The sequence below is a fragment of the Petromyzon marinus genome, chromosome 1 (genome assembly GCF_048934315.1).
Source record: "Petromyzon marinus isolate PM22_M1 ecotype Great Lakes invasive population chromosome 1, UKy_Petmar_22M1.pri1.0, whole genome shotgun sequence".
In the NCBI taxonomy this organism is placed as follows: domain Eukaryota; kingdom Metazoa; phylum Chordata; class Hyperoartia; order Petromyzontiformes; family Petromyzontidae; genus Petromyzon; species Petromyzon marinus.
Window position 1 is genome coordinate 26,317,844 of NC_133667.1, and position 18,140 is coordinate 26,335,983.

The 18,140-nt window shown below is 49.8% G+C and overlaps 1 protein-coding gene and 1 long non-coding RNA gene across 3 annotated transcripts in view; one reads left to right on the forward strand and one right to left on the reverse strand.

The window, feature by feature from the left end:
* The window catches only part of LOC142924265 (uncharacterized), a 17,811-nt gene extending 5,010 nt beyond the window's left edge, over nucleotides 1-12,801 (reverse strand). For both annotated transcript variants that reach the window (XR_012941449.1, XR_012941448.1), the window contains exon 1: nucleotides 12,595-12,801. This is a non-coding gene — a long non-coding RNA (uncharacterized LOC142924265). The remainder of the gene's footprint in view (nucleotides 1-12,594) is intronic.
* LOC116943653 (uncharacterized) lies at nucleotides 7,290-17,597 on the forward strand. The gene is made up of 3 exons (XM_032956691.2): nucleotides 7,290-12,638; nucleotides 13,934-15,669; nucleotides 16,646-17,597. Exons 1-3 carry the CDS (start codon nucleotides 12,551-12,553, stop codon nucleotides 17,399-17,401), a joined length of 2,580 nt encoding a protein of 859 aa, XP_032812582.2. The 5' UTR covers nucleotides 7,290-12,550; the 3' UTR covers nucleotides 17,402-17,597.
* Nucleotides 17,598-18,140: the final 543 nt, after the last annotated feature.

Genomic DNA, 18,140 nt, shown 5'->3' on the forward strand with positions numbered 1-18,140 from the left:
ATGCATGAACCACCATACCACCTCTACTACCACCACGATGTTTACTATTATCACCACCAGCTCCATCATTTGCACCATCACCACCACAACGGTTCCCACACCATCACCACCATTATTGTCATCTGCACCATCACCGTCAACACATCCATGCCCACCCCCACAGTCACCAACATTCACTCTCTCCACCACTATCAATCACCTCCATTACCTACAACACCTCCACCTTTGGCATTTACATCCTCACCACAACCAATACCATGAACGTTTTCATTGCCACCACCAGCACTTACACCATCACTATCGCTGCCACCAGCAGCAATACAGCACATCTGACTGTATCCCCTCCGTCCAGGTAAGTTGCCGTGCCTCATCCCCGATGGAACCTCCTTCGACGATGGCTCAAACGACTCCTTCTCAGCTCCAGCTTCCGACCCGGAAATGGTCGCCCTGCACAACGTGCGCCTGGCATCTCGGCGCAAGCGCGGCCGCACTCTCTCCACTACAACCACTGCCACAGCTTCAGCAATCACCGACATCACTGCCACTCCCTTAACACTACCACCCTCGCCCAAACGAGCACGCACAACCAACACCACCTCCAACGGCAACCACTCGGACACAAGTGACTTTGACGAAGATGAGGATGATGATGAGGACGAGGAGGAGGAGGGTGGAGAGGAGGATGGAAGAAAATGGATGACATCGCGCGCCGACTCCCCCACGGAAGTTTGGACGCCACCCAAGTCCTCCCATCGCCGTCACAGCAGTGGAAAAGTCAAGGATCGGTCAAAGACGAAGAGTAAAGCGAAGAAAAAGGGGAAAGGTCTGACCGGTCAGCTCGCTCAGGACACTCTTGCAAGTAAATCTGAAAACAAATGTGAAGCAGGAGCTGGATGCAGAGCAGCAGCTGGAACAAGCGCAGGAAAAACAACAATTGCTGGAGCAGGCGCAGACGCCGTAGCTGTAGCCATATTGAGCCCAGCTTCAGTGAAAGATACAGGAAACATGACTGGAACGGGAGCCGGAACTCAAGGTGGGGCCATAGCCAGAACCACAGCCGGAACAGGAGTTTCATCTGGAACGGGAGCTGGGTCCGTTGCGGAGAGGCCGATGCGACTGATGTACCGGACGGCAGATGGGCGCCTACTGCCGATAGACCTGAGCGGGGGCCAGGTAAGGGTTGTGTCGCAGTCGACGACCGACCCACGGACAGGCCAAGCAGTCGTGCAGCAGGTGCTGCTGCTGCCACGCAGTTTCTTGGCACAGTGCCAGCAGCAGCAGCAGCCAAAGCAGCAGTTGCAACAACAGCAGCAGGAGGAGAAGGCAAAGCCAGGGGTGGCAGGCCAGGTGGTGAAAGCATTGGTAAAGACAATGACAATTGGACAGACGCAGAGTCAGATACCAGGGCGGGTTAAAATCCAGACACAGTTACAGACTCAGACAGTGGGACAGACTCAGACCCTGGGTCAGATTCAGACAACAGGGCAGGTTCAGACAGTGGCACAGACTGAAAGTCAGACATTAGGACAAGTTACGATCCAGACACAGGGGCAGACTCAGTCAATCGGACAGATTCAGACACTTGAACAGACCCAGCCGCCTGTACAGATGAATGCCCAGATACCAGGACAAGCTCAGACATTGGGTCAGACTCTTCCAATAGGACAGATTCAAATGCTAGGACAAACACAGACAACAGGACATATCAGGATCCAGACAATGGGACAGACTCAGACATCAGGGCAGACTCGGATGATAAATCAGATGGGTCACACTCAGAGTCACAACCCGGAACAGATACAGACACAAGGACAAACTCAGACTTTGACGCAGATACGGACCCAAGCACTGGGACAAACACAGACACCAGGACAGATTAAGATGCAGACACAGGGTCCGACTCAAACACTAGGACAAATTAAGATTCACACACTGGGACAATTGCAAAAGGTAGGGCAGACACAGGCACAAGGACAAATTAAGATACAGACACCTGGACAAACTAACACGCAAGAACAAGCTCGGCTTCCAGTATTGGGACAGACTCAGACAACAGGACAGAGTAAAATCCAGACGCTAAGACAAACACAGACAACAGAACAGACTACAACAAATATACAGACTCAAATGCCAAAACAGATTCAGATGCTCGGACAGACTCAGATTGAGACACTGGGACAGGTCCAAGAACTCGGACATGCCAAAACACAAGGACAGACTCTTATCCATACACTGGGACAAAGTCAGTTAATGGGACAGGCCCAGACTCTAGGACAAACTCTAGTTCAGACGGTGGCACAGGCTAATACACGAGGACACACGCAGACACTAGGACAGACAGAGACAAAAACAACGCTGCCACACACAAGCCAATCTCTGCCAAAGAGTCAGAGCCAGACACAAACGCAAACCCAGACTCTTGGACAGACCCAGAATCTGGAAACAAAGATGCAGAGTAATCGCAGTTCAGCTGTGGCCACTGGCGCCATGGACCCAAGCGGCCAGGTCCTAAAGACGTTCTGCGTCCACGAGTCTCAGTCGATCCTTGTAACAACACGGGGTGGGAACACCGGGCTGGTACGCGTACGGTCGCCCAACTCAGTCGCCCTGCCGACTCCCGAGCTTCCAATTTCCCCGCCGCTTCGGACCCAGGACACTCACACCGGCACCGCAAGTTCGCCGTCCACGATGGTGATGGCAGGCACCTGCCGTCCATCTCTGACAATGGCTTCCTCCCCCGCTTCGACTCCTCCCATCTCAAACTTTCGCTCATTCACCGGGGCCATCTGCTCTCCAACCTGGACTGCAACGGCACCAGCAGTAACAGAAGTGGGGATGCAAGGCTGCAACCAAACCACCAGCACAAGCAGGGGAGCAGGAGGAGGCGAAAGATTGGGGCTGCAACCGGTATCCACGTCGCAGCAGCAACAGAAGTTTATTCTCGTGCGTGGAACATCTGGCCCTGTTGCGCTCGCCAATCAAACCTGCTTCACGCTTCCTGCACAGCCAACCAGAGCTGCCCCCACCACAACGGCAGCGTCCACACCAGCCGTACCTCGTGAGCAGCTGCTTCCGGGCAACAAACAAGTAATGAGCCCAGGACTGAGCAGCCCTGTGAGAGCGGACACTAGCGTTTTGAACATCCCTCTGGCAGCAACAGTGGCCGCAGCTCCTGGGACTTGCGGGCCAGCGCGGCGACCAGTAGCAGGGGTCCAGGACACCCCACCACGCACGAGCTGTGCTCTCGCCATCCAGACAGTCAAGACAAAGCACCTCGCCTCCTCGTTTGTGCTGGCGGCGGCAGCAGCCCCCCATCCCTCCGCTCCCCTCGTCTCCTGCGTCCCCTCCATCGCTTCAGCTGTCGGAGCCCCCCGGCCGGGTCTCTTCACTCCACTGCCGACGGTGACCTCCTTACCCCGGCTGCCGATTGCACCGGGTGTCTCGGCAAGACTGCGGGGGGATGGGAGGGCGGGCAGCAGTGCCAACACTACCGCCATTAGTGCTCCTGCCGTACAGATCGCGTCCACGGCATCGCCTGCCTTGCAGCCACGTTCCACAGTCTCGCCGGCTTCCATGGTTGTGGGTAGACCGGCTGTCTCATATTTGAATCCCAGGCCCGGCACTGGGCCAACAGCAGCAGTGCCACCAACAATAAGCGGGAACAGCGTGGTGATTTCGTCAAAGACGTTCCTTCCTGGTGGAACACACATTCTGTTCAACAACCAGAGCTTCGTGGTTCCTCCGCAGGGATTCGCGCCTGGAAGTCAAATCGTCCTGGTCCAAGCCCCACAGGCCCTGCACGCCACGATGACGCCGGCAGTGGCGGTGCCAACCCTGAAAGCAGCTGCCCCAGTTTTGCAGGCGGTGAATGAAGCGTCGCTGGGTAATGCAGCCAGGCCGTTGGGCCTGCCTGGGTCTGGCAAATCGCCGCAGCAGGTGCCGGGTTTGATCGCTCCAAGTGTCTCCTCCTCGTTTGGTTTAACCTCATCCACGAGTTTAACGATCTCACCCTCCAGATTTATTTCGGCGTCATCCAATTTATTGACCCTGCCATCGCCTGGGTTGACATCCACAGTGAGTTTGTCCTCACCGCTGTTGAATTCAGCAACGCAGCGATTGGCGGGTCTGATAATGTCACAGCCATCGAGTTTAACTTCTTCCTCAAATTTAGTAACACCACCATCGTATCTAACCTGGTCGTCGAGTTTAACCTCGTCATCGAGTTTAACCTCGCCAAATTTAGTAGGACCTCCATCGTCATCGAGTATTATGCCGCTGCCACCAGCTTCATTGTTGAGTCAGACCTCATTGGGTTTAGCTACCCTGCCATCTTCCAATCTACCGATGCAGCAGCCATCTAGTTTACCCTCTTCATCAAGTTTATCAATGTCAACATCATCGACTGTTATGCCTCGGTCACTGGCTCTATCATCGAGTCTCACCTCATCATCAACTTTAACCTCATCTTTAGGTTTAGCAGTGCGTCCTTCCAGTCTAGCCTCGCCATCGAGTTCAACCTCTTCAAGGAGTTTAGTCATGCCACCATCAGCAAGTCTCGTGAATCTGCCACTGGCCTCATCAGCCAGTGTAACCTCATTACCAGGTTTACCAATGCCACAATCATCGAGTCTAATCTCATCAGCGAGTTTGGCAGCACCACAATCATCGAGTCTAGTCTCATCAGCGAGTTTGACAGCACCACAATCATCGAGTCTAGTCTCACCAGCGAGTTTGACAGCACCACAGCCATCGAGTCTAATCTCATCAGCGAGTTTGACAGCACCACAATCATCGAGTCTAATCTCATCAGCAAGTTTGACAGCACCACAGCCATCGAGTCTAATCTCACCAGCGAGTTTGACAGCACCACAATCATCGAGTCCAGTCTCATCAGCGAGTTTGACAGCACCACAGTCATCGAGTCTAGTCTCATCAGCGAGTTTGACAGCACCACAATCATCGAGTCTAATCTCATCAGCGAGTTTGACAACACCACAGTCATCGAGTCTAGTCTCACCAGCGAGTTTAACAGCACCACAGTCATCGAGTCTAGTCTCATCAGCGAGTTTGACAGCACCACAGCCATCGAGTCTAATCTCACCAGCGAGTTTGACATCACCACAGTCATCGAGTCTAGTCTCATCAGCGAGTTTGGCAGCACCACAATCATCGAGTCTAGTCTCATCAGCGAGTTTGACAGCACCACAGTCATCGAGTCTAATCTCACCAGCGAGTTTGACAACACCACAGCCATCGAGTCTAGTCTCACCAGCGAGTTTGACAGCACCACAGTCATCGAGTCTAATCTCACCAGCGCATTTGACAGCACCACAGTCATCGAGTCTAATCTCATCAGTGAGTTTGACAGCACCACAATCATCGAGTCTAATCTCACCAGCGAGTTTGACAACACCACAGCCATCGAGTCTAATCTCATCAGCGAGTTTGACAGCACCACAATCATCGAGTCTAATCTCACCAGCGCATTTGACAGCACCACAGTCATCGAGTCTAGTCTCATCAGCGAGTTTGACAGCACCACAATCATCGAGTCTAATCTCACCAGCGAGTTTGACAGCACCACAATCATCGAGTCTAATCTCACCAGCGCATTTGACAGCACCACAGTCATCGAGTCTAGTCTCATCAGCGAGTTTGACAACACCACAGCCATCGAGTCTAGTCTCACCAGCGAGTTTGACAGCACCACAGCCATCCAGTCTAATCTCATCAGCGAGTTTGACAGCACCACAATCATCGAGTCTAATCTCACCGGCGAGTTTGACAGCACCACAATCATCGAGTCTAGTCTCATCAGCGAGTTTGACAGCACCACAATCATCGAGTCTAATCTCATCAGCGAGTTTGACAACACCACAGCCATCGAGTCTAGTCTCATCAGCGAGTTTGACAGCACCACAATCATCGAGTCTAGTCTCATCAGCGAGTTTGACAGCACCACAATCATCGAGTCTAGTCTCATCAGCGAGTTTGACAGCACCACAGTCATCGAGTCTAATCTCATCAGCGAGTTTGACAGCACCACAGCCATCGAGTCTAGTCTCACCAGCGAGTTTGACAGCACCACAATCATCGAGTCCAGTCTCATCAGCGAGTTTGACAGCACCACAGTCATCGAGTCTAGTCTCATCAGCGAGTTTGACAGCACCACAATCATCGAGTCTAATCTCACCAGCGAGTTTGACAGCACCGCAGTCATCGAGTTTAATCTCACCAGCGAGTTTGACAGCACCACAATCATCGAGTCTAATCTCATCAGTGAGTTTGACAGCACCACAATCATCGAGTCTAGTCTCATCAGTGAGTTTGACAGCACCAGAGCCATCGAGTCTAATCTCATCAGCGAGTTTGACAGCACCACAATCATCGAGTTCAGTCTCATCAGCGAGTTTGACAGCACCACAGCCATCGAGTCTAGTCTCATCAGCGAGTTTGACAGCACCACAATCATCACATTTAACCGCACCATCATTCTTGGGTTTAACCGATTCCTCAAGTTCAGTGACATCACAATCAACGCCAGGTTTAAGTTCTTCATCAGGTTTCCCTTCTTCATCCCGCGTGGTAAGGCCACCATTGAGTGCTAGAGTCCAGACATCGGCTTCATCATCGAGTCGTCCCTCAGCATCAGGTTCAGCCTCATCATCATCTGGCCCCATTCCTTCACCAAGTCTATCATCATCAGGTCGAGCAGCATCATCATCGTGTCTAACTTCATCAAGTCTGGAGCCCTCGTTCTCTCCCTCGCCAGCACTGGTGTCGAGACGTACATCGTCATCAGGTGTAACTTCGTCGTCATTCGGTCTAACATTCATCCCAACATCATCCATCCCAACATCATCATCATCCAGTCTGACATCATCGAGCTCAGCACCAACATCATCATTTTCAGTTCTAACATCGTCGTCTAGTCTAACATCATCATCAGATGTGACTTCATCATCAGGACTAACATCTTCCTCTTCATCCAGTCAACCATCATCAGATCGAACATCATCCGGGGTATCATCATCGTCATCATCAAGTCGAACGTCATCAGATCGAACGTCATCATCGGGCGTAACATCGTCATCCAATCTAATATCACCATCAGGTCTAACATTGTCATCGGCTCTATCGTCATCATCATCAGGTGTGACATCAGGTCCAACATCAAGTTTAACATCATCGGGTTTGACATCACCATTGGGTATTGCATCATCATCCAATATAGCATCATCATCAAATCTAGCATCAAGTCCAACATCATCATCACCACCTTTACAGTGATATCAGCGAGTAACGGTTGGATCAAGGTTTCACTTCCATGCAGCGCCAAATTTTACATTTGTAAATGCTTAAGGTCAAAGATATGTCTGCTCACATGAGCAGTGGGACGGCACTTACCTCCACCGGTGGGTCTGAGCCAGTACAGTGGTGGAAATTCCACATTCCTATCGCAGGTGCGGTCAGTGCCGTAGGAAGGCCACCATTGACTTCCCGCAGAAGTGGTGCTACCCATTTTATTGATCTTGGAAGGGTGGTGGCGATGATGAAGATAGGTTGAAACGTAACGTGTTCATGTTTTATTGTTTTCACATTTAACCTGTTGGGAAGTTTATTATTAAATTATTTACGTCTAATTTCATAACTTTGTTCTTGATATGAAAACTTCAACTCTGCGTTATGTGTAGTTGTTCTTGTAATTCAATCCCTTAAATTCCTAACGCCATTTGGGTGTAGCGACATGTATGACGGAACATTTTTAAACGTTGTTTTCGGGTCAGTTGCATTTAACAATGTTATTTAAATACCACGTTACAAGTTGATCGGTATGCATTTTAGCATTGCCAATGTGACTGGAGTGATTTCATGGAATTAAATGTTTCATTGTATTAAGGAAGATGCAACCCAAATTTTTTGTATATTTTATTCTGGTACCCTAAATCACGGTGGGTATGTGGAAGTGCTGCAGTTTAACTCTGGTTTTGTAAATATATATTAAACCGCAGCTTCACCTCCGTAACCCCGTCTCATGGCCCCAATGTTAAAGATGACTATTTCTGTTTTCAAATTTCTGGCCTCGTGCTAAGCAATGGTGGATCTTGGCATCAGGTTGAAAGCAATAAGTCCAGCTGGAATTTGTTTTACTAAATCCCAAGTGATAATGCATGCAGGCGATTATATGAGAAGCTGGAACGTGCTGCCAATGGCTTTATCCGCTTTTTTCACATAGATACCCATTGACTCGCATAGCGGCTCATAAACTGACGTGAAGAACCATAGATTTAAATAGAAGACCCACGTACTTGCATTGAGACATCAAAATACACGACTGGAATATGCTGGCAGTGGCTTCAACATTTGGCACTTTTTCCATCGTCATTATCACCACATTGCCTGTGTTCCAATTATCAATTAGGCCGTCTGTATGCGCCATCACCAGAGACTGGCAAACTCGGGACTGACTTTATTGCCTTCTCAACCTGAAGCCACTACTAAGCTCGACCGCCTTTGACGCAAAATTGCCGACTCCCACGATGCCCCACGTGTCGTAGCTGTAGCATCAGCTCCCAGCATGCACTGTCGTGACGCAGGCGTATTTCAAGGCACGGCAGTCACGTGAGTGACGTCGCGAGCGGTTGCAATGGGTGCGCTGGGAAAGCCACATGATCTAAACCTGAATTTCTAGTTATCAATAACTTTCGTCAAGACTTGTGTAAGAGTGGGGAACGTGGCTGAGGCGTGTATCTACATTGGGCTGTTTGGATTGTATCTTCCTTGAAGTGTAATGTGTGTATGAACGATGTGCTGCCAGTAGAAAGTAGTCGAGCAAGTAGGTCTATTTGAAAGTAGCAGGTAGGACCCTCATGAAAATGAGATTTACCTATTAATTTCCTTGCCGAGTTTCAAGACTTTTAGGAGGGTCTTGCCATGGAATGTTTGGTCAGTTTCTTAGTAAAAAAACCCCCATAAAACTTCAATGCCCGGCGATAACCCACACTTTAGAGACAACGCGAAAAACGACTGCACTTACAATTCAGAAACCTACATGCTGTACTGTCCATCACCTTAAAAGCACTGGCCAAACATCGCAAGCAAAGCCCACTTGAAAATTAGCCTTTAGAGGCCAATGAGCCTTTCCTGAGTAAGTTAATAGTTATTTTGTATTGCTGGTAATATTCACATTTAAAAAAAAAACTTGGTCAGTATCCTTTTGTGAATTCTCAACTCGGCGTATCGCTATACCTTGATGTGATTAACGTGAAGAGGGCACCTTTCTTTGGAGGGGACGTTATGTGTGGCTGACGGGCTGTGAGCGGCCAAACAAAAACACATTTGATTTTAAAAAAGCGGTTGATGAACTTTGGTCCGTTTATTAGACTTGTACATAACGAGTGAGCAGCGTTTTTATAAATGTCAAGCAGTAGGAATATTTAAAATTAAAATCGGAAAATAAAACAAAAAAATGTGCTTGATGGCAAATGTAACTTGAGGGTTAAAAAGGTTTTAATAAGTAGAGTTGAAAAGACATCAAAGTCGTCACTGTCAAGAGGTCTTCACAGCCGCTGCCATTGGTGCGACCAAACCTCGTCATCGCTTCATCTGCTCTGTTTCTGAGCGGTTGCGCAGTCCACCTGCTTTTCAAAGATCAATAATACAGTCTGACCATGATCACCTCGATTTAGGTCTGGCCCATGACATTTCACTGCTGGTCATCCTCTTGCTTACCTGCCTCTGGGTGCCACTGCAGTGTCTTGTTGAGGTAATTGCCCTCCACCCTGCACGCGTGTCCCACTGATCATAACCTCCTCCTCCTGATTATATCTTCGATTAATGCTCCAGATGAGGTTTTGGGCCTTTGTGTAATTGTATCTTCACATTCTTATACTATTTGAGTAAAATTAATATTCAGGTGGTAAAATTGAACATTACCTTCAAATCATAGGCATTTTTTTTTAAATATTGTACCTTTTGGGGTATGCATTGACTACAGCCTCACATTTTAACTGCCACGTTACTTTGAACTAATGCGCAAAAACGTGGTTTTAAAATACAAAACTTAAACAGCTTTAAAGACACAAGGGAAAAACCTGAAAAAGTTTCTCAATAAGGATGTTTCACTTTTTTTAAAACATACTCTATAGTTTCATCGGGATACATGAACGAAATACGTTTCACAGGTCCCGAGGGTCATGTGATCGCCTTTTCACTTGCACGCTGCAGTTTTTATTCTGTCAAGTAAATGTAAGCTGTGCAGCAGTATCATTAGGGATTCTATTTAAATATCATACAGAACTTATTATTATTGTGTTAAACGCCCAGTACGTGGCTGAACTAGAATGCGAGTCTACTTTGCTTTCTTGCCACGTTCTGTTCTGGGCCACCGTGATATTCCTAGAATCATCTAAATGAACTTGCATTTAAAAGTCGGAATCATCTGACTTCTAAGTTGTTCAGTAAGAGATTACTTCTAACTCAAACAACGTTTGCTTAACGCTACAGTTGACCTATCTACTGTGCTCATAGTCATGCGACCCCAAAATAGATTGTAAAAAATATTTCAACTCTCACCTCGGGTTTCCCCATTGAGAATTTCCTAAACATTGCAGCCATTCTCCTGTTTCATATTCACTGAATTTCATGAGCAAGGCCCGACCTCTTAAATTTAACTCAAATGTATACTTTAAATGTTTTGGCAGCTTTACCCAGACATGACATTGGCCACATATTTGTGAAACATCTGGAGCAAGTGTGGATAATAAATAAAAATCACCCTCTTGGAATTAGACGCATTTTAGTTCATCACAAGCGATCATCATTGTGAACTGTCGTCACATGTCAGTTGTTTATTTTTGAAATAAACAAACACCAATACCTCGTTTTATGAAACTAATTTTCTGGATTTTCATCCACGATATTTTTTCTTATTGTTTCCAAAGTACAGTCTAGTAAATCCCATCCATATCCGAATTTTAATCAAATTAAGGTAGACCTGGCATTGTAATAACGGGTGGTGTATGCACATTTTATGTAAGCATTGTTCACGAGGATGAGAGACCCAAACCAATCAACCACGCAAGCAAGTCGGATTTAGAAAAACGTCATGCCATTCACACGAAAGAATTTGATTTGGTCAAAACTGCAGTAATCCAAGTTCTCACAAAAGCAAGGCCTTAAAAAATATATTTTCAGAAATTACTAAAATTATTTACAAAGATAGAACAGCGAGACTGAGATTGTATGTAGAGAGTAAGGAAATACAAATCAGTGACAATATATTTTTAATTTTTTTAATATATAAATCCATACACATACTAAGACAAATTATTAACCTCATTTTCCGACAGTCATACCAATGGAAATTAACTACATAATTTAAGAACTTAAAGGCTGAAAAGTTGGATAAATGAGCAAAACTAAATTAGTATGTACTAAGTTCTATCTGCCAGAGGGATAAAACTGGAAACGCATCAGTGCGTATTCATCGGACTTATTGAAGGTGTAATGGGGTCAAAACGATGAAGTCAAAGACGCTGACAAGAGCGGGTAAGGGTGCTTTTTGTAAAGCAGAACTTTATGAAAAGCAACACAGTCGTGTTCATTTAAAATATGAAAGTATTTTTTACATCACCTGCTTTGACATGGGTCATAAATATGGACAATTATGAATACAATACTGCATAATAAAATCTGATGAGTGCAAAGAAGCGTTGAGAGGTGCATGCGTAGAGAGTAATACATGTGAAAGACAAAGACCACCTCCCCCCACCCATATAGCCTTTAACAGACTGTCAGGGCCGCAACGGTACACGAGGTGGTGGACGGGGTGTGACAAGCACCACGCCCAACTGCCTTTGTCTCCCGAGTGGCGATGTTTTACACACCTCACTGATTTGAGGCTGAGTCGACCTATGTGAAGCCCAGGCGAGGATCAGAAAAAAAATCGTCACTGGTGTTGGTGGCCGTGAGCGGCGGGAATTGATTGTCGGGTGGCCCGGGTTTGTAGCGCACTTTGCGCGCACGTGCTCTGGTGCGCACACCCGAGCACGTGCGCCCACACCGGACCACGTGCGCCCACGTTGGACTGCAAGGGACGGCGTCGCCGGATGAGAACGCCTTGGTTAGCGACTCCCACCCATCCCCGGCTGCTCGGGGTGAGGGCGCTGTTCCCTCGCCCCCAACACGGGCATCGCAGACGGGAGGCGTCGCCGCCGCCGCCACCACCACCATCATCATCATCGCAAACGTCGCCAACATCGTCATCAGCAGCAGCAGCATCACCAACGATCGTCATCTGCGTCGCGACGAGCATCGCTTCCGACTCGAGAAACTCACGGCGGCCGTCGTGTGTTCAGTGGAGGAGAGTGGGGCTCTGGAGGAGCACGGCCGGTGGGGTAGGGGACACCCCACACTGGAGGGAAGTCGAATCCGATGCGCGCAGAGATGTACACTGCGATACGGAGTTTAAGCGACGCCGGAACGCTTGAGGACGAACGCACGTACTGATGCAGAAATAAACGCGGGGGCCGACTGAGACAAGCCGGGGATGCGGAGACACGCGGGGACACAGAGACAGGCCGGGAGTCTCACCTCGATCCGAGTCTCTCCAAGACGCAGCGGGAGAGGAAGGAGAGGTGAGACGATCGCTACCACCACCGCGAACATCACCAACTACGACGTCACCACCATACCACTACAACCATCACCACTAACATTACCACTAACAACGCTTACATCACCGGTAACATCATTACAACACCGCTAACTTCACTTACATCATGAGTTACATTACGTCACTATTTACATCATTACTCCCATAATCTATACCAAAGACAAAGATCCCCCGTATAGCCTGTAACAGACTCTAGGGGCAAGTTCTGTTAGCGAGCACCTCGGAAGGCCGGCACGGCACACGAGGTGGCCAACACCACGCCCGGCCGCCTTTGTCTCCCCAGTGGCGATGTTTACACATTTGAGTCTGAGTCGACCTAGGAGAAGCCCAGAACTGGTTGGGATAATCGTCACCGGTATTGGACCGTGAGCGGGAATCAAACCTGGGTCTCCAGGTTCGTAGCGCAACGCTCTTACCGCTACACTACCGCTGTGCTACCGTCACCACCAACACCGACACATTCACCACTACCATCGCCATAATAAATACTATACCAACACCACTACCATCATCACCATCACCACAACTACCACCACCATATCACCACGACCACCACTGCAACAACCATCACCACTGCAACATCCATCGCAATAACCATCAACACATCCATCATAATGACTACGAACCACAACATCCACTACACCCACGTATCAATTGTGGGTTCAATTCCGACTTTTAGCCGCCCGTGATAAAATTGTCGTGAGTTGAATGGTCTCAGTTCGGTGTCCAATGAACGCACAAGCCATCACATTTGAATTGGGTTTTAACTTCGGATAAAATCCAGCTCCGAGAATTGAAGACGTCCTCTTGACTGCCATGCGATTAACGTTTGTTGTAGCAGAGCACGTGGGAAGTGCGTCCATTGGGCGTCAATAAAGGTCACTTGAAGGGTTCTCTGAAGAACAGTCGCACAGGTATCTCCTGTGATGCATTGCTTACTGTGAGAACTACAAATAGGTTCTGCATCACATGACAAGACACAAATAGCACAGATGGAATGAAATACAACATCGAAAACAACATCAATACTGCCATCTCCACAGTCATTACCACCACTACCAACAACATCTCTACCCCCCCACCAATACCACCACAATCACCTTCACCACAATCACCACTACCACCACCAGCATGATCATCAACAACCACCACAAAAACCATCACCAGCCCCACCAACATCACTATCATCACTGCCCCCTCCCCTCCATCAACCGGCCTCACCACCCCCCTAACCGTTTGCGTCCGCGTCTCTTTCAGCTCGCGGCACTGACGACCGCGTGGAAGATGGTGACGGGGATGGCGACAGTAACGCAACCACGAACTTTCTCACCCAAACCGACCCCGCTGCCGTCGGCACCACCAGCATCGCCGCCATCACCACCGCCCCCACTGGTCGCCGTCTGCCGTGCCCCGTCTGTGGCACGACCTTCGGCAAAGCGGCCGACCTGCGCCGCCACCAGTCGATCCACACGGGTGAGAAGCCCTTCGGCTGCCCGGGCTGCGGCAAGCGCTTCCGCCTGCGCTCGTACCTGGCGAGCCACCAGCGTACGCACACGGGGGAGAAGCCCTTCTCCTGTGCCGAGTGCGGGAGAAGTTTTTCAGATCGCTCGGACCGCAACGCCCACCAGCGCTCGCACCATGCCGCGTCCGCTTGCCCGCTGTCGACGTCGTCATCTTCGCCGGCGAAGTCGCCGGCTCCTGCGCACGCCTGCGCCATGTGTGGCCGCCGTTTCGCCAAGCCCTCGGCGCTGAGACGACACGAGGCCACGCACGGGGGCCCCGAGACCAAGCGCCACGTCTGCCACGAGTGCGGCCGCGCGTTCCGGCATTCCGGGTCATTGGCCCGGCACGAGGCCGCACTGCACGGTAGTGGCAGCGGCGGTGATAGGAATGTTGCCGTTGGCGATGGGATTGGTGGTGGCGGCCGCATTGGCACTGGCGGCCGAGATGCTGGCAGCGACGACGGTGGTGTTGGCGGTGAATGTGGTGGTGTTGGCATTGGTGCCGGAGATGCTGCCGCTACTGATGCTGCTGCTGCTGCCAGTCTCGTGGGCGCCACGGCCAGTCCCGCGGTATTCTCCTGTGGCGAGTGCGGCAGGGAGTTTCGGAATGCCGCCGCGGTGGCCCGGCACGCAGCGGTGCCGGGGTCGTGCCGCGAGCCGCACGCGTGCGATTTCTGCGGGAAGAGGTTTGCGCGGCCGTCCGTGCTGCTGAGACACGCGCGCACGCATACGGGCGAGAGGCCCTTTGTGTGCGCCGAGTGCGGCAGGGCCTTCACGCAGAAGGCCGTGATGGTGAAGCACCGCAGGGTGCACTGGCGCCAGAGGAAACTTGTCTCTGCTGCCGCTGCTGCTGTTGGCGGTACTGCCGAAAGTCGTGGAGAGGGTTGTGTTGCTCAAGGTGGCTCTGTCGGTAGTTGTGGTGATAGTGGTTTCGTGGGTGTTGATTTTCTGAGCGGTCGTAGTTGTGGTGATGGTGGCGATGAGAGTGGTATTTGCGGTGATGGTGGTGCTGCTGTTGCTACCACTGCTTTCACTCCTGCTTTCAGCGCTGCTTCCATTTCTACATCACCGTCTGCACTGCCTTCATCTCATTGTTCTTTATCTTCTTCTCAGTGTTTGTCTGACAGATCTTTAGCTCAATGTTATTTCCTCGACGCTTCTCGGAGTTTATCGCCTTCGCAATATTCTTCAATTTCGTCTGCTGCTGCTCAGTCTTCTACGACGTCATCATTTCCTGCGTTGTCATCGTCGTCTAACCCCTCGGTGCCATCGAGCGGTGGTGGTGGTGGTAGTGGTGAAGACGGTGGCTGGAAGAGTCACCCATGCCAAGATTGTGGCCGGGTCTTTGCGGACCGCGCATACCTGGTCTACCACAGACGCACGCACACGGGCGAGAGGCCATACGTGTGCGAGGAGTGCGGAAAACAGTTCCGACACTCGTCGAACCTCAGCCAGCACCGCGTCGTCCACTCCGGTATCAAGGCCTTTAAGGTGAGCAGCATATGGGTCAAATATGGGTTACAGCGCGAGATATGGGTGTCTGCATGTGTCATTTCGTAATGGCCGTGGCAGGTTCATCAGGGCCTTGGATTAACAATGCCTGTTTTGGGTTCATAATAGTTGTTTTCATTAAGGTTGTGTTGAGTTCATAATGGCCGTACCAGGATTATAATATCTATCAGACACAGGAAGCGCTACTGATATCCACACTTGCATCAGTTTGATTCCCAGTTAGGGTTCACATCAGCGGTGAGTGATATCAGAACCAATTCTGAGTCTCTCCTCGGTCGACGAGGCCATAAATTATTACCTGGTGTTTAGTCATAAAAACATCAGCATTGAGGAGACAAGCCGGTTGGGCTGGGTGCTGTCTACACAACCCCCTTGTGTGACATGCTGGCCTCTATAGGTGCTCGCGAATAGCACTTGCCCCAAATGTGTCTGTGGGTTATCCAGGGATGTTTATTTTTGAAGGCTTACCAATTATCGCAGCTTTTTTTATCACCAAGTTTTTGGCAACAATTGATCAATTTGGCTAAATATTCAATCGGGTAAATCCCTCGTAGCAACAACAACTTTATATTGGATCATCTTTAAGCGAATTACTGTGCCTGCGTGTTCCACATTGACAGGCAAACTAACAGACGGATTGAGCTTAAAAGCATTCACGCGTGGAAAAGCTTTAACATCAACTGACCACGTTGATCTGCTCAGTGACTGATTATCCCAACCAGTTCTGGGCCTCCCCTAGGTTCACTCAGCCTTAAACGAGTACCTGCTGATGTGTGTAAACATCTCCACGACAGGGAGACAAAGGCGGCCGGGCGTGGTGCTGGCCACCCCCCTCGTGTGCCGTAGGTGCTCGCTAACAGCAATTTGCCCCCAATAGTGTGTTAAAGGCAATAACACGTGTGTGTGTGTTGGGGGGGGGGGCATCCTTTTTCATCTTTGTCTGGGTGGGGGGCAGTGCGAGGAGTGCGGGAAGACGTTTGCCCGGAGCTCCTTCCTCAAGGTGCACGCGCGGGTGCACACGGGCGAGAAGCCCTACCGCTGCGTCGAGTGCAGCGCCTGTTTTGCGCAGCAGGCAGGGCTGAGGCAGCACGCGCGACGACATCCCCGGCCTCGGGGTGCAGCGGCGGCGCCGGCAGAAGAAGAAGCAGCACCAGCGGAATGTTCTTCAGGACTGTCGGTCGTTTCGAGTCTTCGTCGAGCGCCTCAGCTGTCGGCGGTCTCGTCAGGACCTTCAATGCCGTCACCAATGATATCCCTTGTCGCATCCACGGCGTCTTCAGGAGCTTCCAGACCATCGATGGCGATGCCTCCGGTTTCGTCGGTGGTTTCTTTAGGACTTCCAGAAACATCGACGTTATGTCCAGTAGCATCAGTAGCATCAATGGTGCCTGCTGAATCTCAGGTTGTACCAGGACCATTAATGGTACCTTCACCAGTACCATCAATTGTACCTCCAGTTTCATCGTCAGTGTCATCACTTGTCCCTCTGCCAGTAGCATCGGCACCACAATCACTGCAATCATTCGTGCCGACGGCGGTACAATCGGCAGCTTCAATGACGCCTGCAGTATCAAGGGTGGTGGTGCCCGTGGAGGAGGTGGTGATGGATGGCGAGGAGATGGAGGGTGTGGAGGCTGAGGAGGTGGAGATGGGAGAAGAGATGTCCTATCAGCGGCTGGCCATGTTGTTTGGTCAGGACGGGACAACGTGATCCAGAGGGTGACAAGAATAGACGATCCTCAATGGGTTCTCGCCTTATAAAAAAAACAGTTCACGAATATTAACAAAAAATGCAAACAATGAACGCCAGCATTTGCAGTATTTTATTTTGTACACATCGTACGCGCAAAAATAAAAGGTTACTTGAATTTTGTTAAAAAAAATAAAACCTTCGCTGAGTTTTTGTTTGATTGGATAAGGAGTGATTTAGTTGATAGGCTCAATTCTGGTTCCTAAGCACTGCAAATAACCAGAATCTTAATTTTTGTTTACACTGGAGGAATCGGATGAGTTATAAATCTCTTTTTCACAGGGACCCTCCGTGCACCCCACACCCTCACTAGTGGCGACGTTTACTACACACCGCACCACGTACACATTTAAGGCTAAGTCAACCTAGGGGTGGCCCATGACAGGTTGAGATAATCGTCGCTGGTGTTCGTCGCCGTGAGCGGGAATCGAACTCAGGTGTGCCAGGTTCGTAGCGCACTGCGCGAAACACTACGACACTACCGCTCCCCATACACAACACAATACACACGTAAACAACACGTGACACAATACACACGTAAACACACCATAACACAAAACGAAACCACACGCATAAAACATACAAATCAGAACACACAAAACGAACACACAAACAACATAAAACAACACGCTACATTAAACACCACATAAAACAACACATAACACGCGCGCCACCCTGCCGGATTATAAGACGCAGCAAA